This window comes from Neofelis nebulosa, chromosome 5 (genome assembly GCF_028018385.1).
Source record: "Neofelis nebulosa isolate mNeoNeb1 chromosome 5, mNeoNeb1.pri, whole genome shotgun sequence".
NCBI lineage: Eukaryota > Metazoa > Chordata > Mammalia > Carnivora > Felidae > Neofelis > Neofelis nebulosa.
In genome coordinates, this window is record NC_080786.1 from 24,606,591 (window position 1) to 24,629,602 (window position 23,012).

Genomic DNA, 23,012 nt, shown 5'->3' on the forward strand with positions numbered 1-23,012 from the left:
TTGCCATTCAGAGTGTGGTCTGGGGACCAGCTCCGTAGCCATCCCCTGGGAGCTCGTTAGAAATGCTGAAGCTCAGGCCCCACCCCAGACCTACTAAATTAGACTGCATTTAACAGCATTCCCCAGATGATTTTTGTGCATAGTACAGACCGAGAAGAATTAGTCGAAGTAAGAATAATTGAGTACCAAATCAGAAATGAAATTTGCTATAGATAAATCCAGCTGCAAATGTATGCTAGTATGATGAACATGTTCTCCTTGTGGATGATGGTGAAGTGCTGGGCTGAAGGTTATAGAACATTTTCCATGAGTGTCCTCTATTCTAAGCGTTTTCCATGTATTAACTCCTTTAATCCTCTAAGACTCTGTGAGGTTGGTGCTATAATTATCTCTGATTTTACAGATGAGGGAGCTGAGGTTAAAGAGAATGTGGTTAACTCCATGTACAAAAAAAGGGCTCTAGTCATGACAACAGTGGGTCATTTCTGCCTTATCAGGTGGAGGCAAAAGAATAAAACAGGGTAAGAAACTAAGATTTTTTACCCCCTCAATAAAAATTATGAGAGGCACAGGAATAAAAGGAAGTTGATTTCTCGTAATTTTGTGAGCCTTACATGTTCTATTTTAAGGTAACATTTATAATCTATGTCCCATATGTCCCACCCACAACAAGCACGTGATCTGAGTTAATCATTTTAACCTGCCAACACCTGACTTCAAAAAGATATTTGGCCTTTCACATGTAAACCAATGAAGTGAATGTGGATCTAATATGCAATTGGCCAGCTCTTGGAATATGCTAAACATCACACTGCAGTTGGGCAGAGGAAAGATTTTCATGGAAAAATAAAAGTTTCTCCCTATACTTCACCTGGTGGCCCTGTCCGCCGTCTCTCCTTGGGCTCATGACTCACCTGGTTATTCTGATTTTAAGGCAAGCAATTTTTAATTTTATAAAGTATAAGGAAGCACTATTCTCTTTTTTACTGTGATAAAATAGACATAAAATTTACCACCTTAACCATTTTTAAGTGTATATAGTTCAGTGTATCAAATTCTTTCATATTGTTGTGCATTGATTCCATAAACTCTTTTTAGTAAAGCTGAAACTCAGTACCCATCAAACAGTAACCTTCCATTCACCCCTGCCCCTTGCAACCAGCATTCTACTTAATGTCGTCATGATTTTGACTCCAAGTACTTCACATAAATGCAATCATACTGGACTTGCATATCTGTGACTGGCTTATATCACTTAGTGTAATGTCCGCAAAGTTCATCTGTGTTGTCTATCAGACTTTCCTCCCTTTTTAAGACTGACCGGTATTCCATTATATGTCTGTACCACATTTTGGTTATCCATCAGTCCGTGGACACTTTCTTACTTCCACGTTTTAGCTATTATGAGTAATGCTGCTGTGAACACAAGTGTAAAAATATCTCTTTGAGACTCTGCTTCCAATTATTTGGGGTATATACCCAGAAGTGCTGGATTTTTCAGTAATTCTATTTTTAATTTTTGGGAGAACCCCCATACTTTTTTCACAACAGCTGTACTATTTTACATTCCCACCAACCGTGCAGGAGGGTTCCAATTACTCCACATCTTCCCCAACATTTGTTATTTACTGGTATTTGGATAGTAGCCATCCTAATGGGTGTGAGATAATGTCTCATTTTAGTTTTGATTTGCATTTCCCTAATGATATTGTGCATCTTTTCATGTGTTTATGGGCCATTTGTATATCTTCTTTGGAGAAGTATCTATTCAAGTCCTTTGCCCATTTGTTATCCAGGTTGTTGTTTTGTTACTGAGTTTTAGGAGTTCTATCTATATTCTGGATTCCTTATCAGATATGTGATTTGCAAATTTTTTCCTTCATTCTTTGGATTGCCCTTTTACTGTATTGATTTTGTCTTTTAATGCACATTTTAAATTTTTTTCGTGAAATCCAGTTTGTCTATTTGTTGTCTTGTTGCCTGTGCCTTTGGTGTCATAGCTAAGAAATCATTGCCAAATCCAATGTCCCATGTTTTCTTCTAAGAGTTTTACAGTTTTAGATCTTACATTTAGATCTTTGATCCATTTTGAGTTGGTTTTTGTGCATTGTGTTAGATAAGGGCCCAACTTCATATTTCTGCAAATGGATGTTCAGTTTTCCCAGCACCATTTGTTGAAAATACTATCCTTTCCCCTATTTAATGGTCTTGGCACCATTGCAAAAATTGACCATAAATGCAAGGGTTTATTTCAGAGTTTTCTATTCTAATCCATTGGTTTATGTATCTGTCTTTATGCCAGTACCACACTGTTTTGATTACGGTAGCTTTAGAATAAATTTTGAAATCATAAGTTCCTCCAGTCTTTCTCTTTTTTTTTTTAAGTTTTTTAAGTTTTTATTTAAGTTCCAGTTAGTTAACATACAGCGCAATATCAGTTTCAGGTGTACAATACAGTGATTAATCACTTCCACGTAACACCTAGTGTTCAGCACAACAAGTACATTCCATAATCCCCATCACCTATTTCACTCAACCCCCTTCCCCTCTGGTAACCATCATTTTGTTCTTTATAGTGAAGTCTGCTTCTTGGTTTGCCTCTCTCTTTTTTTCCCTCTGCCCATTTGTTCTGCTTCATAAATTACACATATGTGTGAAATGATATGGTATTTATCTTTGACTTATTTCTTCAAGATTGTTTTGGCTACTCAGGGTACCTTGAGATTCCATATGAATTTTAGAATGGGTTTTTATATTTCTGGGGAAGAAATGTCATGGGATTGCATTGAATCTGTAGATTGCTTGGATAGTATTGACATTTTAAGAATATTACATCTTCCATGAACATAGTCCATGAATATTGGATATGTTTACATTTATTTATGTCTTCTTTAATTTCTTTCAGCGGTGTCTACAAGCTTTCATTGTACAGGTTTTTCACTTCCTTGGTTAAGTCAATTCCTGAATATTTTATTGTTTTTGATGCTATTATGAATGGAATTGTTTCTGTAATTTTTTTCAAATTGTTCGTTGTTAGTGTGTAAACACTGCAAACTGATTTTCATGTGTTGACTTTGTATCTTCCTACTTTGCTGAATTCATTTATTAGTTTTAACACTTTTATGTGAATTGTGATTTTTTTTGTGGAATATTTAGGGTTTTCTACATATAAGATCATATCATCTGCAAAAAGATAATTTTATTTCTTTTCCATTTTGAATGTTTTTTATGTCTCTTTCTGAACGTCACAATTGCTCTGGCTGGAACTTCCAGTATTTTATCACACAAAAGTTGTAAAAGTGACATCTGTGCTTTTTTTGTCTCTGATACTAAAGGAAAAGCTTTCAGTTTTTCATCGAGTATGATAGTCTGTGTTTTTTCCATATATGGTTTTTGTTATATTGAGGGAGTTTTCTTCTACTGATAGTTTTTTGTGTTTTACCATAATGTGTTGGATTTTCTTAAATACTTTTTCTGAGTAATTCAGATGATCATATTCCCCCCCCCTCATTTTGTTAATGTAGTTTATTACATTGAGCAGTTTTCATATTTGAATCATCTTTGCATTTCAGAAATAAATCTCAACTTGGCATCAAGGTCTGTAATCCTTTTAATATACTGCTGAATTTGGTTTGTTAGTATTTTGTTGAGTATTTTACATCAGTGTTCATAAGAGATCACTGGTCTGTAGTTTTCTTTTAGTGTCTTTGTCTGACTTTGGTATCAGGTTAAAGTGGCCTCATGGAATGAGTTGGAAAGTGATCTCTCATCTTCAATTTTTTTTTTTTTCAAAAGTTTAAAAAGAAATAATATTTGTTTTCTCTAAAAGGTTGCTAGAATTCATCAGTGAAAAACCATCAGGTCCAGACAGAGCTTTTCTTTGTTGGGAGTATTTAAATTACTGATTCAATCTCTTTACTAGTTATAGATCTGTTCACATTTTTTTTATTTGTGAGTTAGTATTAGTAGATTTTATGTCTCTAGGACTTTGTTCATTTCATGTAGCTTATCCAATTTCATGGCATATAGATGTTCATAGTATTCTATATCCTTTTTGTTTATGTAGAATCGGTACTAATGTTCCCAATTTCATTTCTGGTTTTAGTAATTTGAATCTTCTTTTTTTTGCTTGTTTGTTTTGTTTTGTTTTTAGTCCTATTTAGCTAAAGATTTGTCAATTTTGTTGAGCTTTTCGAAGAACAAACTTCTGGTTTCATTGATTTTCTCTAGCGTTTTCTAGTCTCTATTTGTGTATCTCTGCTATAATCTTAATTATTTCCTTCCTTCTGCTAGTTTTGCGTTTAATTTTTTCTGTGTAGTTCCTTACATTATATAATTAGGTTGGTGATTTGAGATCTTTCTTGGTTTTGTGACGTGAGCATGTATAACTGTAAATTTCCAGCTTTAACACTGCTTTTCCTAAATCCAGTAAGTTTCGGTATGTTGTAGTTTTGTTTTCATTTATCTCTATTTTCTAACTTCTCTTGCTATTTCTTGTTGGATCCATTGCTTGTTTTAAAGTTTGCTGTTAAATTTCTACATATTTGTGAATTGTGGTCAAAGAAGATACTTGGTATGGCATCTGTCTTTTTAAATTTATAGAGATTTAATATGTGGCCTAACATATGGTCTATCCTAGAAAAGATCTGTGAACATTTGAGAAGAATACATATGCTGTTGTTATAGATAGAGTGTTTGTAATGTCTATTAAATCTGGTTGGTTTATTATATTGTTTAAATCCTCTCTTTGCTTTTGTCTGGTTTTTCTATCCATTTTTAGAGTATTGAAGTGTCTTTAGCTATTATTGTAGGAATGTCTTTCTCTCCCTTCAATTCTGTCAGGTTTTGCTTCATAAATTTTGCTGTTTTGTTATTAGGTGTGTTGTAAATGTTAATAATTAGTTTATCTTCTTGCTGTATTGAACCTTTAATTCATATATAATATTCTCACTGTGTGTGGGGCTTTCAGTGCATTTTACTTGGATTTGTTAACTTTCTTGAATGTTTATATGCATGTCTTTCATCAAATGTGGGCCATTATCAGCCATTACTTCTCTAAATAACCTCTCTTTCCCTTTCTCTCTCTTTTTTCTGGGACTCCCCTCATGTGCATATTGGCCCACTTGATGCTGTCTCAAATGTCCCTTAAGCTCTATTGACTTTTCTTCAATCTTGCCTTTCTTTTCTTTCGATTCAGTAACTTGTTGACTCCTTTTTTTCTCTGCCTACCCAAATTTACCTTTGAATCCCTCTGGTGGATTTTTCATTTCAGTTACTTTTCAGCACCAGGATTTCTTTTTTGGTTTCTTCTTAGGATTTTTATCTCTTTACTGATGTTTCTGTTTTGATCATCTATCATTTCCTTGATGTTCTCCCCTTCTTCCTTTAGTTCTTTGGGCATCTTTAAGATGGCTTTTTTAAAGTCTTTGTCCAGTAGATCTGCTATCAGGTCTTTTTCAGGGACATTTTCTGTTGATTTATGTTTTTCTTTGGAATGGGTCATACTTTCCTGTTAGTGTGCTTTGTGTTTTTGTTGTTGTTGTTGTCGAAAACTGGATATTGTAATCTAATAATGCTGTCACTCTGGAAATCATTCTTCCCCTTTCGCAAGGTTTACTGTTTTCTGTTTTTGTGGTATTTTGTTTGTTTGTTTGTAGGCAGTCTCTGTACCAAGGATCAGCCTGAGATGTAAACTTCTGGTCCTCTTAGGTCTTTTCTGAACCTGTGCCTTTCCCTGGGCATATGCAGTCACTTCTTATTTCCCTCATATATGTAATTGCTTTTGAATGTTCTAGTCTTTAATAGCTGGCTTCCCAGAGGGGAAGAAGAGAAAAATGAAGTGGAGGATAGAATGCAGGCTCTTTAAATCCGCTGGACATGAGCAGGGAGAGTGGATGCAACAGTAGTGACCACTCTACTCTTTGTAGACTGTGATCAGAATTAGCAATCAGCAAGGATGCCTGGGTGGCTCATTTGGTTAAGCATCTGACTCTTGACCTCAGCTCAGGTCTCAATCCTCAGGGTCGTGAGTTCAAGCCCTGCATTAGGCTCAGCACTGGGAGTGAAGCCTATTTTAAAAAAATAAATAAATAAAAAGAATTAGCAATCAGAGCAAAATCCTTGATGTTTGGAGGACAGGGTCCTTTTTGCCTATTTTGGCTCTCACAAGTTGCATGCAAGCTGCTCGGGGAACAATTACAAAGCTGCCTGCTACAGGGCTAGGGGTGGGGAGTGGGTAGCTGCTATTGTCCTCAGAGCTGAAATAGACCAAAACTGACTTCACTTTACCCTCAAGCTTTCCCCTGGAAGTAGTTAGTCTTCAGTGGACTCCAGCTTTCTAAAATAGTTACATGACGAAGGTTCTGCCAGTGGAATTGTTGTCTAGGTGGGGAGACAGATTTCCTGGTGCTTCCTAGTCTGCCATCTAACCCAGAGGCAGTATTCTTCAGTGCAGTGGTTCTTAATAGTATGAAGTCATGTAAAATAATGTGGAGTTTAGGTTTTGGTGCCTTTTTTTTCTAGACTATAACAGGCAAGAAGGAACATCACCATTAGAACATGGGTAGAGGGAGGTCTTCGTGATTGTTAAAAAAAAAAAAAAAAAAAAAAAACTTTCCCGTGAGGACATCTCTGGTGTCGCCAGGCAGTGTGCATCTCAGTGGTGGGACATAGCCCTGCATCGGAGCCTGGGAAACAAGGAAGCCTTCCAGTGTAAGTTTTGCTACTGGCTAGCTACCTAGCCATGTTGAAGTTTGTTTGTAAAATGAAGGGGCCAAAAGAAATGATCTTTAAAGGCAAGTTCAGCACTGAAATATGATTTGTTACCTTAAAATGTAACACCGTAAGCTTTGAATTTCAGTCCAAAATTTCTAAAGATCTTCCCACTCGTATTTAACATGTTTGTGTACATACTGTCTGAAAACAGGAACTGTTTTATTTACTGGGGAATTTACTTACTATCTTTAGTTTTTAAAGTATCTGCAAGAATCTCATTCTTTCTAGGCAATCCGTAAAGCACAACATGCAACCACTGATGTTCCCACGTTAGGTGCACAGAAAGAAGCCCTTTACCCTGAAAGTATGCTCAGGGTTTGCACACTGTACAAAATATCGTCGTTTACTTTTTTACAAGTTATTTCATGTAAGTTATTCTTAGTGTTTAGCGTTATTTATTTAGTTATTTTTATGTTTATTTATTTTGAGAGCATGACCCTGAGCGGGAGAGGGGGAGGGAGAGGGGAGAGAAAGAATCCTAAGCAGGCTCCACATTTTCAGTGTCGAGCCTGATGCAGGACTCAAACTGTGAGATCACCTGAGCTAAAATCAAGTCTTAACCAACTGAGCCACCGAAGCGCCCCTAGTGTTATTTAGAGTATAGGTTTGTTTAGACTGTAGTGTTGTTTAGAGTTTGATTTGGAATAAATTTTGGTAATTTAAAAATATTAACATCTTTTTCTCCTTGGTAATCAAGGAGAATTTTTTTTTCTTTTTTCCTCTCCATTATGTTATTTGAATTTTGAAATATTTGAGTTGAGTTTTAAATTTTCTTCTCTTTTTTCCTTTCCATTATGTTATTTGAATAGTAATTTTATTATTACAAAAAATATGATATGATTTCATTCTGGAAAATCCAGAAAAAATAAGCAAAAAGAAAAGGGAAAAATGATTTATAATCTCACCATTTGGAAAATAACCAATATAAACACTTTGGTGAATGTCTTTCTTTCCTTTTTTTTTTTTTTTTCCCAAATCATTCTTTTCCTACTACTTTGTAACTTGTTTCCCCCTAGTATATGATGTTATCGTTAAATGTTTTCCTATGAGAACATTTCAAAAAGTTGTGTAATACTCTATTTATGAATGTACCACAAGTTACCTAAGTCACTTGTCGTTAGACATTTAGGATGTGTGTGGAATATGTATGGTGAATATCCTGGGAGTTATGCTTTTGCACGTGTCGATGATTCCTTGGAACAACTTCCTAGAATTATATAAATAATCTAGAGACAACAAGATGGACACTGAGTGGGCGTTTACCATGTGCCCCGTGCCACACAAAGCACTCCATCTGGAAAGTGTCCCGTAATTCAGTCCTCCAACAATCATCTGACGTAGGAGTTATCGTGATCCCAATTTTACAGACAGGAAAGTGAGGGGCAGAGAGCTTTGCTGTACGGTCAGGGTCACAGAGATGGGGACGCAGGCACCGTGTGTGCAGGTCCCAGGGTCCGTGAGCGTTTTCCAGCCCGCTCCGACACAGCGGTGTCACCTTCCACACCCGTACCGCTTATTTTTAGACTCCTCAGAAGTCTCCTTTGTGCTCTTCTTCCGTTTTTCCTGGTGGTGGCTTCCTCTGCTGATACCATATGCTCTGGCTTGGATTTGCTCCACACCGTGTGTGTATTTTGCCCTTGTGTACACCACAGCTTCCTCAGAACATCCGCGGCCTTCCCACTTTTTCTCCTCGAGACTTTCCGCTTCCTTCACTTCCCACTTCTTGTTCACCCATCTGCTCCAGAAAGCCTGGGCGTCTTTCCTGGCTTCTGGTTGCTATATTTAGCCTGTTCCCGCAGCCTGCAGTTGGTGTCGGTTCTCTTGCCTGCTTCTCTTTCTATCCGAGGGCGCCCTCTTGGAAGCCAAGAGAACTCCACGCCAGTGCTCGTGCTGCCCCACTTTTCTCCCAGACCAGGGGCTCTGTGGTTTTAACTAGTCCATGAACAGCGACCCTGCGGCAGCCTGTTCTCATTGTCATGCACATGATGCGTGTCAGGCAGTTGCCGCGGCAGTCTGCACGTCAGACCGCGGCCCTTGAAATAAAACATTATTGTCTGAAGTCAAAATATAATAGAGATGAATGGGAGATGAAGGGAGCTGTTCTGCCGACCCTCAGCTCCTGCTATTCTCCACACTCGGGCTCAACTCAGTGGCCGGGTTCTTTGCCCGGGTCCCACACTTCTGACCCCATTCTTTTGTTTACTGGGTCCCTGGCTCCTAAAACACCTTTCTTCATCATTTCTTCTGAGCCAGGTCCCACCAAAGTCTTCTTCCTTAAGACCCACCAAATTGCCGCCTCTTCCGGAAACTCTGCTTTCGTTTCAACCTCTGACTTGGAAGTCGTGTGCTCCCCGCGGAGTTGTGAAGCCTCATCTTTCCTATCTTCTACGGTACTCGCCTGATTCCTTCCTTGCCTCCCTCTGAACCTGTAGAGGTCTGAACCCATGTCTCATTCATTCTTGTATTTCCTAACAGTACAAACGAATATGTTGCTGACTACATCAATGAATAAGTGAATAAATAATAAACTACACAAGCTTATCCTATTAACGAAGAAATAACAGAAAGATATGGCATCATTGTACAAAACTGACACATAAAATCCACATATTATTAACCAGTTTAAATCATTGTATAATATTTGAGTAGAAGTATAATGATACATCAGCTATTCGGGGATGAAGGATGATGGAAATTCTGCTTTTTAAAAAGCAAATTAAAAACAAAACAAAACATGTCTTCAGAGACCGTCAAAACAACAATGAAAACAGAACACAACCAATTGTACCTCAGTATTTTTGAGGGAAAACGATTTAGTAAGTAATTTGGGGTCAGGACTTAACATTGTAATTGTTGAATCTCTCTTAAAGGAAACTGAGTGTGAGGTTATTCATTGGAAGGACCGAAGTAACGAAGCCTAAGAAAGGACATGTACACAGGGAAGAAATGGGAGTGAGGGTCATGTGACTTAGGTTCTCAAATAGCTGTCTACACCTTGGCACACACTTCCAGAAAATGTGGCTTACAGAGGAGACCATGTTTCATGCAGGAGATAATGAGAGAATCTACCTCAAGGTTTTGTTGTGAGAATTAACATGAGTTCATGCATGTAAAGCTCAGTGGCTGGCAAATTGTAATAGCTATAAGAGGGTTAGATACTAGCTGTTTTTCTCTTTAGGTGGAGTGGCCTTCATTCTCTGGTCCTTCCCTGTGGGGCCGCCACGTACGGTTGGTGATGTGTTGCATACAGTAGCCTACGTGTGGCCCTATTTCGTAAAGCTCCATCAGTTTCTTCCCTCACCTGTCAATATTGCCATCCAATAAGATGGTGATGGGCTCTTCAGCCTATACTAAGTCTTTCTGTGCCAAGCCGCCTAAAGTTTTAAAACTATGAACCAGTGTTTGCCAGCACTAGGTCATAAAACCCTGTACTTAAATTCCCTTTCACTGTTTTGACCTGTCAACAAAATTTTTTAAAGAAAGAATAATTGCCTTTATTGAGTACCTGCCTTGTTCCAGACACTCTCCCAGTGTTCTCATTTCATTCTCCCACCAGTTCTACCAGTGGAGGTGAGGGGAACAAGAAATTAAAGAACTTACCCAATATTATACAGCTAGTAACTGGCAGAAACACGATTTGAACCCAGGTGTGTGAGGCCAGAATTCCAGCCTCATCCACCACACTCCGTCCTATACTGGAAGGCAGAACATACAATGCCAGAGTAAATATCATAAGGGTTTCTCTTCAGTGTCTTATTTACACATAAAAATTACACTAACTGCTTGTTTCCATAAAACCTCAAGGCAATTAGCCAAGCATTTGTTTTGGATTACAGAGGACCAGTTTACTGAAAACAAATGACTAAGGCTGTCCATTTTTAATGTTAGTTGGGAGCAGAATGAAGCTTAAGAAGCTAAGATAGAAGCATAAAGTTGATTCCCACAATTTTAGAAGTTTGATTCTTGGCTGTTTCTTTTCTCTGTAATTATATAATAGAGTGAAGAATAAGTGACAAGCCACCCTTTGCCTCCAAATGATTCCATTTCTGTTTCTACAGTCTGAGAAAGTTGAAGGGTTCAGGAATGTTTTAAGATAAGAAAACTCTAGAGGGGAAATACACTGGCTTTCAAACTTCCAGATGGAGAAGGTTCTTGGGCCCCTCAGCCTGTTCCACAAAGAATCCTCCTCTTATCCCATCCATGGGCTTTTTGGTGGGCTTTCCTTTGGGAAACAAAAAAGGTTTAAATGAATGAAAGTTGTCATTTTCTACATTGTAGATTCCATTTGTGTTGATATTTACTTGGGACTTAGGCAAGAAAACTCTCTTCACTTGCTGCCAGAGCCCAGACCACAATTGCAGACTTGGAAAACTGTGTTCCTAATTTGTGCATGCCCACCCAGCAAATGCTAGGTGCTGCCCGCTTCTCAGGGCTTCCCCGTGCCCTTGTGCAAATTGTGCACTGCACAACTTAGAGGGCACCAGTCTGCTCACGTTTTTGTTATTACAGTGTTCCAGCTAGCACACTAAAGTGTTTGAGGAAGAGACCTCTGAGCTGCATGTTTCTTCCAGCTGTCCAGCGCCTCCACCACCAGCACACGAGACCTCTCTCCTCAAGTGTCTCCTCTCGAGATCTTCTTCCTTCCCAGCTTTTAAAAAGCAAACAAATGAAATAAAGCAAATCTATTTAGATGGGAGTGGCTACTGAAGATTAAAGTTCCCAAGGGCTTTTATATCTTAAAAGAAGTGATTGCTAACTCCAAATTAAGACTAATACATAAGATAAATAGAGAAGACTTTTTAAGCCAGGAGGCAGTACATTCCTGGTGTCCTTTGTCCTCTCTGGGCTGACAGCACCCCAGTTGGTGGCCGCACGCAAGAAGAAACTGAAGCCATCGCTGGGCCCCCTTCTTTTAAAAAGCTCGGTACCGTTCTGAGCTCATCCAGCTGGGTTTGTGTCTGTAACCTATTGACAAAGTGACTTCAGTGGAGGTGGTAGGAGGCAGGGACCAGGATTTCCAGAACAACTATTCTTATTTCATCATAAGACTTGCATGTACTCTACCTCATAGTCTGGTAAATTACACAACACTCTTACTCTAATTATGCGATTGTAATCTCCATGGAAGCAAAGTGTCTGACTTATACCCTCTCCAAGGAGTGCTGAATTTAAGCCCAGGTTGGGCGAGGATTACTTAGGGTTACACAACTAGTTAATGGCAGGACCAGAAATAGAACTCAGATTTCCTCATGCCGTAATAGCAGCCTAGTGTCCTGCCCCTTCTACCTCTGTTCCAGTTATCTGTTGCTGTGTAACACCCCATCCAAAATTCCACTCCTTAAAACAGCAACGCTGCTATTTCTCATAGGTTTCTGGGTCAGGCATTTAGTTGGGCTGTTCTTCTCCATGTGATGTTGATTGAGTCACTCACTTAGCTGGTGTCAGATGGATTGGGCTGAAAGGTCCCGGAAGATGTCATGTACATGTCTAGAACCTCAGTACTTCCCCCCCCGGCCTCTTTCTCTCCATATTTTCTCTCCTCTCTTTCAGAATTCTAGCCTGAACTTCTTGACATCTTGGTAGCTGTCTTCCTCTAGTGAAAGCAAAAGTAAGCAGAAGCTGACAGGCCTCTTACGTTAGCCCAAAACTGGCACAGTGTGACTTTTACTGCATTCTCTGGGTCAAGGCAGGTCACAAGTATCTATCTGGGAAATAAATACTACCACTTGCTGAGTGGCACAGCACGTACACCGAGGGAGGGAAGGAATAGATGGCGGCCATCTTGGAGACTAATCATAACTGTAGTTAACCAGCAGACATAGCCTTCTCTCCCTAATTCCTAGTGCCGGACAGAATGGAGAAACTCAAGCCTGGGCAGAAACGAAAGAGAAAAGGGAAAGAGAAATGCCCTGAAACACCGCATCCTTTTCCATCTTCAAGCCTAGCATAGAGTTAAGAAGGTGGCACCCACCTACCCACATGGCCCTCCAATCATTCCTTGGCTGAGTTTCTTCTGGTCGTCTTTTGCGTATCAGAGGAGACGGTGCTGCATTTTATAGTAATTTGGTTTTACAGCTACTGCTATGTCTGTTTTCTGTGTCAGGCTTTTAAGTGCCTATTTCTAAGGCCCATTCTCTATGCAGCAGTTAAAAACAGTACTTTTCAGTGCTGCATTGTGTATTGCTAAAATGTAATACACCTACAAGTAACCTTTTCAACCGTTAATTTCCATCTATAAGTCAAATTATACTCAGTTGCTAAGAAAAAGCGTGTCTCATTAAGTTTCTCCTGCTTTCTTTTTAACAGTACAGAAGATTCGTATATGAAAGAACAAGCATCTAAGACCGGAAAATCAATTTTCTAGCCTATTCTACCTCTGGCAACATCCCTTGTATGCTAACTAACTTGGTTAGGAATATCCTACATAATGAGGATTACGGGCATACTTTGTTTTATTGCACTTTGCAGATATTACATTGTTTTACAAATTGAAGGTTTGGGGCAACCCTGCGTCAAGCAAATCAGATGGCACCATTTTCCAACAGCTTTTGTTCACTTCGTGTCTCTGTGTCACATATTGGTAATACTTGCAGTATTTCATTCAAACTCATTCATTTTTAATGTGTTTGTTTGGCGATCTGTGACCTTTGGTGTTACTGTTGTAAATGTTTTGGGGTGCCACAACCCACACCCACATACGACAGTGAACTTAATAAATGTTGTATGTGTTCTGTCTGCTCCACTGACTGACCATTCCCCCACCCCTCTCCCCTTCCTTGGGCCCCTCTATTCCCTGAGACACAACAGTGTTGAAATTAGGCTTAGCGAGGGAGGAATGTTGAAAGCTGAGATAGGCTGAAAGACCTCTTGCGCTGCCCCGGTAGCCAAGCTGTGACTGTGAATGCGAAGGAGAAGCTCTTGAAGGAAATTAGAAGTGCTGCTCCAGTGAGCGCATGGATGACAAGAAAGAGAAACAGCCTACCGCCGATATGGAAAAAGTTTGAGTAGTCTGGATAGAAGCTCAACCAGCCACAACATCCCCATAAGCCAAAGTCAAATTCAGAGCAAGGCCCAGACTCTCTTCAATTCTACGAGGGCTGAGAGAGGGAGGAAGCTGCAGAGGAAAAGCTGGAAGCCAGCAGAGATTGGTTCATGAGGTCTAGGAAAAGAAGCCGTCTCCATAACATGAAAGTATGAGGTAAACCAACCTTCTATTGGAAGAAGAGGCCAACTAGGACTTTCATAACTAGAGAGAAGAAATCAGTACCTGGTTTCAGAGCTTCAAAGAACAGGCTGACTCTCTCGTTAGGGGCTAACACAGCCGGGGACTTTAAGTTGAAACCAGTGCTCATTGACCATTCTAAAAATCCTAGGGCCCCTAAGTTATATGCTCATTCTACTCTGCCTGTGGTCAATAAATGGAACAACAAAGCCTGAGTGACAGTGCGTCTATTTATAACATGGTTTACTGAATATTTTAAGCCCACTGCTGAGACCTCTTGCTCAGAAAAAAGATTCATTTCAAAATATTACTGCTCATTGACAATGCACCTGGTCACCCAAGAGCTCTGATGGGGGTATACAACAAGATTAATGTTTTCCTGCTTACTAACACAGCATTCATTCTCTAGTCCATGGATCAAGGAGCCATTTTGATTTTTAGGTCTCATTGTTTAAGAAATACATTTTCTAAAGCTCTAGCTGCCATAGATGGTGATTCTTCTGATGGATCTGGGCTAAATAAACTGAAAACCTTCTGGAAAGGATTCACCATTCTAGATGCCATTAAGAACATTAATGATGCTTAGGAAGAGGTCAAAAGATCAACAGTAACAGGAGTTTGGAAGAAGTAGATTCTAGCACTTATGGATGACTTTGGGAGATTGAAGACTTCAGTGGGTGAAGTCACTGCAGATGTGGTGAAGACAGCAAGAGAACTAGAATGAGAAGTCAGCCTGAAGCTGTGACTGAATGGCTACAGTCTCCTGATAAAACTAACGGATGAGGACCTGCTTCTTATGGATAAGCAAAGAAGGTGGCTTCTTGAGATGGAATCTTCTCCTGGTGCAGATGCTGTGAAGATTGTAGAAATGGCAACGAAGGATTTAGAATACCACATAAACTTAGTTGATAAAGCAGCAACAGGGTTTGAGAGGATTGACTCCAATTTTGAAAGAAGTTCTGTGGGTAAAATGCTATCAAACAGCATCCATGCTGCAGGGAAATCATTCATGAAAGGAAGAGTCAGTTGATATGACAGGCTTCATTGGTATATTAAGAAATTGGTCATAGTCACCTTAGCCTTCAGTAACCACCACCCTGCTCAGTTAGCAGTCATCAGCATGACGGCAAGGGTCTAGACCAGCAATGGCCAGCATTTTTAGCAACAGAGTATTTGTTTTATCTTATTTTTAAGTAACCTCGACACCCGACGTGGGGCTCGAGCTTACAACCCTGAGATCAAGAGTTGCATGCTCAACCGACTGAGCTAGCCAGGCTTTAAATTAAGGTATATATGTTGCTTTTTTAGACATAATGCTGTTGCACACTTAATAGACTACAATATAGTGTAAACATAACTTTTTTTTACATTTATATAAACACAACTTTTATATGCAACTGGGAAACCAAAAAATTCATTTCACTTACTTTATTGTGATATTCTCTTTATTGCAGTGCTCTGGAACCAACCCCACAATATCTCTAGGGTATGCCTGTATTCTCTTACTCTGAGAAAAATTCTCTTAATCTTCTAAATTTCCTTGGGAAATTTTTTTGCATGTATGTTTTTTTCTTTAACAAAAACAGAGGTTTTTTTTTTTTTTTGTTACAGTTAGATTGTCTTTTACAGTTTAGATAATTATTCAACCTAGAGTATTTTTTGCTAGAAACAATCAAATAAATAAAATTCTCTAGTGTCATATCAAAAGAGGAAATGTAAGAGCAGCTATTTATGGACTGTAGGGGCAAAACATTTCCAAGTGCTTTGGGAAATCTCACATTTAAAGAGATTATCATTGTCTCTGGTTCCCCAAATGTATGTGAGGAAATGTGATATTTTTGTACCCAGCTGCCTAGGGAGTAGGGTCCACTGAAACACATTTTTTTTCTCCCCATTCGTGTGGCTCGGATATTGAAGATATTGTCTGTACTTTTTTTATACCAGGTTGTATGGGTAAACATTTACACATGGCACAAAGCTAACATTCAGTTAGAAGAAGTCCAGTTTTGTTTTGTTTTTTATTTTTTTTTAACGTTTGTTATTGAGAGACCGAGAGAGACAGAACGTGAGCAGGGGAGGGGCAGAGAGAGGAGACACAGAATCTGAAGCAGAATCTGAGCTGTCAGCACAGAGCCCGACGCGGGGCTCAAATTTACAAACTGCCGAGATCACGACCGGAGCGGAAGTCGGTCCCTTAACCGACTGAGCCACCCAGGCGCCCCGAAGTCCAGTTTTATTTTTTAACACTGTACCATTTCTCTTATTTTGTGCCTCGATAAAATTATCCAAAACACTTGGAGAACTGTGGGGATTTTACTAAATTTTAAAAATTTTTCCCTTTCATTACCCCTTTACCCCTTTCATTTTAGGAAGAAGAATTAGAAGCCCAGATTTCCTTCCTTCAAGGACAATTAAATGACCTGGATGCCATGTGCAAATATTGTGCGAAGGTGATGGACACCCATCTTGGTGAGTGAGCTGCTTTGTCCCCGGGAGTGATGATGGTCATAACAACAGTATCCACTTGGCCCTGTGTCGAGCTTTTCATGTGAATTATCTCATTAATTCTCACAGCAGCACTGTGGGAGAGCTACTGTTACTATCAACATTGTACAAGTGAGGAGACTGAAGCCCAGAAAGATTAATAACATTTCCCAGGATCATAGTACGAGTAAGTGGACTAGAAATTCAAAATCAAGCAGTTTGACTGTAGATTTCAATTCTTAAGTGCTACACTGCCCTTTATAAATATTTGTCTACATCAAACCAAAATGAAATGTTGACCTTTCAAGGTCAAATGGTCAGCTCTACTGTTGTGCCAACCTATCTGTAATTACTATTGTGATTATTATTTTGACAGTGCTTTATTTTTTAAATACATAGGCTTTTTTTTATGTTTATTTATTTTTGAGAGAGAGAGACAGAGACAGAGTGGGAGTGGGAGAGGAGCAGAGAAAGAGGGAGACAGAGTATTTGAAGCAGGCTCCAGGCTCCAAGCTGTCAGCACAGAGCCCAACGTGGGACTCGAACTCACGGATCGCAAGATCATGACCTGAGCCAAAGTCAGATGCTTAACCGACTGAGCCACCCAGGCACCCCTTAAATACATGTTTTTAACCACCAGCCTGAAATGCATGTCAGGACCACATGACCTTTTCTTACTTCTGACTGTGCTTATATTCTAAGAAATGTCCTAGTTTGAAGTTCAGTTTATATGTGAGTCCTACATATGTCACGTTAGAAAGTCTTCAGGCATTACTCTCTACATTTGTAAAGGTTCTGTATTTTGTAATAGAAATGGTCTCTGGTGGATCACATATGTTTTGCTTCAGTAACTCTGTGCTGCTTGCGAAACTTCATAATGCATACTATTACTGTTTTTCAGTTCTCTTACAGACATCCTTTTTCTGTCCATTATCTTCTTTCTCCAGTGTCTAGCATCTGTAGTTTGGGAACAAATTAGGAAAATAAGACATATACTCTGACAGACATAGCCAATATGCTGCTGTGTAAGTGTGGACAAATGACAATACCAATTATTATAAGGTATCAGGATGCATCCCAGTTGTGAGGGGAAATCGAAGAGAATCCACCAAGGCAGAGGTCCTAGGAGTGGGCCATCCCTAAAGCCTTCCCTGAAGGTGGACTTTACCTTGGGCTCCATTGACTCCTCAGCCTATTCATGAGTTCACTTGCATGTGGCCCAAACAGCTGTCATTTAGGTGTAGCCTAAACCGTACTGGCCTCTAGCAAGTAATGTTCCCTTACAGATTTGGAGAGGTGCTTGACCTCAGTGGCTGGTTGTCCTCCAGTGTCTTACTAGGCAGCTGGCTGGGCCCTGTTCCCGTCATCAGCCTTATTTCTCCTCTCTCGACCACTCTTCTCCTTTAGAGAAAGAGCTCAAGAGGGAGAAACAACAGGGGAAACCCTGGCAGGTGATCAAAAGGGTAGTACCCCTGATCACAGTAAGAAATGTTACCCTTGTCACATCTGGTCCACCCCTGTCGAAACGATTTATTTATATGCTTCATGATGATCATCTTTAAAAATGCATATAGAACTAAGTTTATGCGAATCTCATAGCATCCCACTATAAATGCATCAAAAAGAAGTCATTAAGAGAGATACAGTTTATATATAAATAATATATATTATATAACTAATTTTAGTTTATTTAAATATAATTTTTAATTTTAAAGCAAGTGTGGGGAGTTGGGGGGAGGGGGGGCATGTGTGTTTGTGTATGTTTGTTTCTCTGGCCGTGTGGGTGACCTTTGTAGTGCTTGATTTTGGTTTTGACCAAAGTAGGAGAACAAAGAAGTGACTGGGAGAAAGATGTACTGGAACTCTAGAAAATCCTGTTAGGAAATCTCTAGGTTGTTTGGTCCACATAGCAGCTTTTCAAGCAGCTTTACTTAAGCCTAAGAATTTTTAAAGAGCTTTCACTCTGATTTTGGTCTTTCAGTCAGCTCTGTAAGAGTATTTTCTCACTGCATGGGAGGGGGGAACACTTTAATTAAAGAAAAGCCCATACCAGATGTGAATTTTCAACTAACCACCAAACTAAATTCGTTTCTGTGTGTACGTTTCACTTTCAGCCAGAATCCCCTCATACAGTTGTCAGCTTCTTTTCTCCATATAAATAGCAGGACACTTTATAAAATGGGCTTGAAGGGGGTGGGGGTGCCTGGGGTGGCTCAGCCAGTTAAGCGTCTGACTTCAGCTCAGGTGATGATCTCACGGTTCATGAGTTTGAGCCCCGAGTCAGGCTCTGTGCCGACAGCTCAGAGCCTGGAGCCTGCTTCAGATTCTCTGTCTCCCTCTCTCTCTGCCCCTCCTCCCCACCTCAAAAATAAGTAAACATTAAAAAAAATGTTTTAAATAAGCTTGAAGGATGCTACAAAGAATTCCTGGCCCCAGGGCCCACAGATGCATTTCTATCCACCTGCCTATTATAACAGTGATTTATTTATTAAAACATATTATGCCTATGTTGTAGGCAATTTTGATTCTAAGCAAAAATTAGAGGAAAACACAAAGATTAATTAAGGGAAACTCTTGATTGGCTCTTTGACTTATTGGACTTCTTTTAAAAATTACTTCAGCACCCTAGTATTTTTTCCATATGATGTTTTCTGTTTTTCCCAATTATTAAAGTAGTACAAAATCGGAATCACTGAAAAACCCATTAGTAAGTGACTGATTATAACTTAGTATAATGCCATCTTATCGAACATTAAAGTACTTTCTTATTAACAAGGAGATGTTCATGCTATATTATTAAAGGAAAAGATAAGTAGCACAACAGTATATATTTGATGCAAAAATAACCATTAACAGTCATGGCCTGGCTGAAAGGATGATTGTAGGATGACTTTCTGGGAGACCTAGTTTTTATGCTTGGAAGATGCAAGGTGGTCACTGAAAATCTGTAGGTGGCTGAAGTGCAGCTAGCACCTGGGACTTCCTCTTCACGCTCCAGGCAAGAGCCCCGTGCTGAGAGTGGCTGGCGTGGTGTTTGAGAAGGAGAGAGCCCCGTGTGGCGGCAGACAGACCCAGGGTTGAGGTCAGACTCGGTCCCTTCTTAGCGTGGCCTGCTTCTGATAGTGTCTTCATATAGAAAATGGAGATGCAAATATCTACCTTGCCAGTTTGTTGCCAAAACTAATGTGCTTTTAACCCCAGCACAGGGCATGGCCCAAAGTCGGGTCTTCAACACAAATTCTCTCCTCTGCCTCATTAACTCTTAACTGTCCCTTCTCAGGGAAGATCATCGAGTCTGTGACCAGAGTGCTGAGTACTGACATGTGCAGGCCCCTATAACTAGTTAGTGGCCGAACTAGGACCAATACCACATTTCCCAACCCCTAACTAAATATTCCCTTGTCAGTGATGCAGAAAGATGCTGGAATTGGGATACGCCGGTCCTTGGGCTAGGTGTGTGAGCTCTTTGGGCAAGAAGAACTTTAATGATGCAGAGTCCTTGACCTGAGCAGCTGGGCCTCCATTATGCACTGGGCCACAGGCTACCAAGGCAGCTCTGAGAACTGCATCAGAAACTATTCTAGGAGGTATTTTCTGTATCCTTTCCTAACGTTAATTGTTTTCACCAAGTTCCTTTCATTTCAATAGAATTCCATATCACCCTGCGCTTTCATCATTTCAGTAATTTTAAAACGTCAAGTACAGTTCAAGGCTATTTTTATAACTGGCAGAACAAATATAGAGAAAAACATCTCAGTTAAAAATTATATAAAGGCACTTGTTCAAATGGTCCTTTAATTAGAGAGGTAATAACATTGACAGCTTAGCAGTTACTTCCTTATGGGCCTGGAACTCAAAACTAAAGAAATATTTGTTTTATCAAAACTCTACCAAAATTTTAATTTTATTACTTCCACATAGTTGAAGCACGTGAATCCAAACACTGAGAGACAGGAATTGAAAATGCATGCATTTATTAAATCTAAACTTTCCTGTCAACTTCAGAAGGCTTGTTGTACGTGTTCATTTTTCTGTTGCTATAGTTACTCCCCTTCCCGTCACCCTGACAGTTGAGTCAAAAGCCATTGACAGTATTGACCTCAGGTGGTTGAGCTCAGGCTATTTTTAGGTTTGCCGTATTTTACTCATAATTGCACGTGGGTGAGCGGCCCACGCTTCTCTGTTCTGTGAGCAGCTGGGCTGAGCTGCTAGCTGTTTACAGGGAGTGTGAGCTGTTCACCCTGCTGGCCCTAAAGGCCCCACCTGCCCACTCCCGGGGGAGGTATTTCCAGTCTCTGTTCGGTATTTAGAAGTGGTTTCCAGCGGCTTGCCCTTTCATTGGTGGTTCATGTAAACAATGGCAGGGTTAAATGCAGTGAATTAAGGGAACTTAGGTTTCCCAGAGTGCTGTAGCTCCTAGGAGCTTAGAATGTTGAACAGGTGGAAGCTTTAAAAGCCAACTCAACAGTTCTTCGTTGCGAAGGTGAGGAAAGCAAGGTCCAGGAAGGATGAGAGGCACACAGCTGGCTTGTGGCACACACGCCATGAGTCTAGACCCGATTTCAGTCCCTGGCTTCTCTTTTACTGACGCTTTGACTAAAGCCAACACTTGAATCGGTAGTTGGATTTCAGATCTTCTGCTGTTTCATTGCACGCATCATTACCGATTTTGCACTTGTCATAATATTTATGTAAGAATTAGCTGTAAGAGGAGGCCAGTTTTGAAAATCAGTTTATTTGCTTCTGCAAGAACTTTATAAATCTCATTTTCTCATGTTTATAAAAACAACTTTCAATGGACGTCTGTGGAAATGTTCAATAAGGCAGTTAACTAATCACATTTGAAAAAAACAGGGAAGGAAAATGTGATCACCAGACAGCTTCCTCTCTGTCAATCACACTGTGATAAAAGTTTTCATTACTATTTTAAGAATTTTAAATGCTGCATTTAATTGTGGGCAGCATAGTCCTCTGTAGAAGGAGAAGATACCTTCCCTTGAGAGTCTTGTTAAAAAGACAGATTCTTATTCAGTAGGTCTGATATGGGACCTGAGGTTCAGCATTTCTAACAGCCCCCAGATGACCGGATGTTATTGGCCCATGAAAGTCTTCAAGCAGCAAAGAGCAAAAGAACTTAAAATTATGTGGGCAGAATTAAATTAATATATTCATAATCCTATTGATGTATTCATAACTCCACCCTTCAGGCACATGTACAGCTAAATTCTGTGGGCAGACAGCACACAGCCTCCCCTGGTATTCTCTTGTAGCTTTCAATCATGTGAAATTCAGTTCTCTTTTTAGTCTCTTTGAACTTGTTCTACTCTAGTAGTGAAAGGCTCTTCCCACCCCCCACACCCCCCACTCCAATTTTATTATCACAAGACTTGGAACAATTGGTCAAAATCTAACTTGTACCAACCCTGTGCCTATTTAGAAAAACTCTGCAAACTATACACTGTCTTACCCTTTCCCAGGCTAAGATACCACAACTCTGATCCCATGGCTTCAGTATAGACTGTCCCATCTTCCATCATTTTGCTTTCCACTTGCTGGCTGTCTCCCATTTTCCCATGTGTTTTTCCACAGGAGGAACCCACACTGAATATCTTTCCTTCTCTGTCTTTTTAAAAATACAGTTTCCAAATCCTTCATCTTTCTCAAACTGTCTGACTGCATAGCCCATTCGCAGCCCTCCATACCAGGCTGCCTCTCTGTCCTCCAGTCCCAGCCGTCTCCAGCTAATGACCCAACAGGCAAAAGACTTGTCCACCCTATCTTGTGGAAACAGGCTTGCTGCTGATTGCTTGAAAGCTCAAGGGCTCTGTGGCCACCATAAGCATCTCACAGTAAGCATAGAGCTTGTGAGCAGGGAAAGTGAAACCCAAGTTAAGAAGGCTAATGTTCATTGCCTTGGGCCATGTTTAAATCCCTACTGAGTAGTAGCACTCACCTTTGACTACTGACTTTCCTCCTGTCAGGAAAACTTTCATGGCCTCAAATTCACCAAAAAAAGTATTTCCATCTTAAACCTAGTTCACGGGATCTTATTTGACTAAATGATGTGATTTGAGGACAATCTTGGTCAAACTGCCCTCCTCTCTCATTGCTTCCAAATGAGAGGGTCCAATGGCAGAACCCTAGGGTATTTCCTTCTAGTAAAGGAAATTTCCTTTTAGTCCTGGCCGTGTTTCTGCTTTTATTTTTAGAAGCACGTCTTCTGGAAAAGGCATCTAACCATTACTAGAGCTTAGAGACCTTTTAAGTTTAAAAATATATGTAAAGTGTTTTTTCTGGTTGACCCTCAGATATGGGGTGCCCCATATCATGAATAGGATAGATTTTGCTGTGAGGAGTCATACTTCCATGACATTCCCTGGCTGGCAGGGTGGTAAATCCTAAGAGAATAATATGCCAAGTGGTAGAGATGAGTAAAGATTTCTAACTCTGCCAAGTACTCTGTTTACTTGAGAACTATTTGTTGTCACCAAAAACTAATGTTAAATGCAGGACACATATTTGCCTAGTCTTA

At 39.9% G+C, this 23,012-nt stretch overlaps 1 protein-coding gene across 8 annotated transcripts in view; it reads left to right on the forward strand.

The window, feature by feature from the left end:
- TBC1D5 (TBC1 domain family member 5) overlaps positions 1-23,012 on the forward strand; it is a 537,582-nt gene that overhangs the window by 496,088 nt on the left and 18,482 nt on the right. For all 8 annotated transcript variants that reach the window (XM_058729800.1, XM_058729802.1, XM_058729801.1 and 5 more), the window contains one exon: positions 16,366-16,465. In XM_058729800.1, coding sequence (XP_058585783.1) covers positions 16,366-16,465 — 100 coding nt within the window. The remainder of the gene's footprint in view (positions 1-16,365; positions 16,466-23,012) is intronic.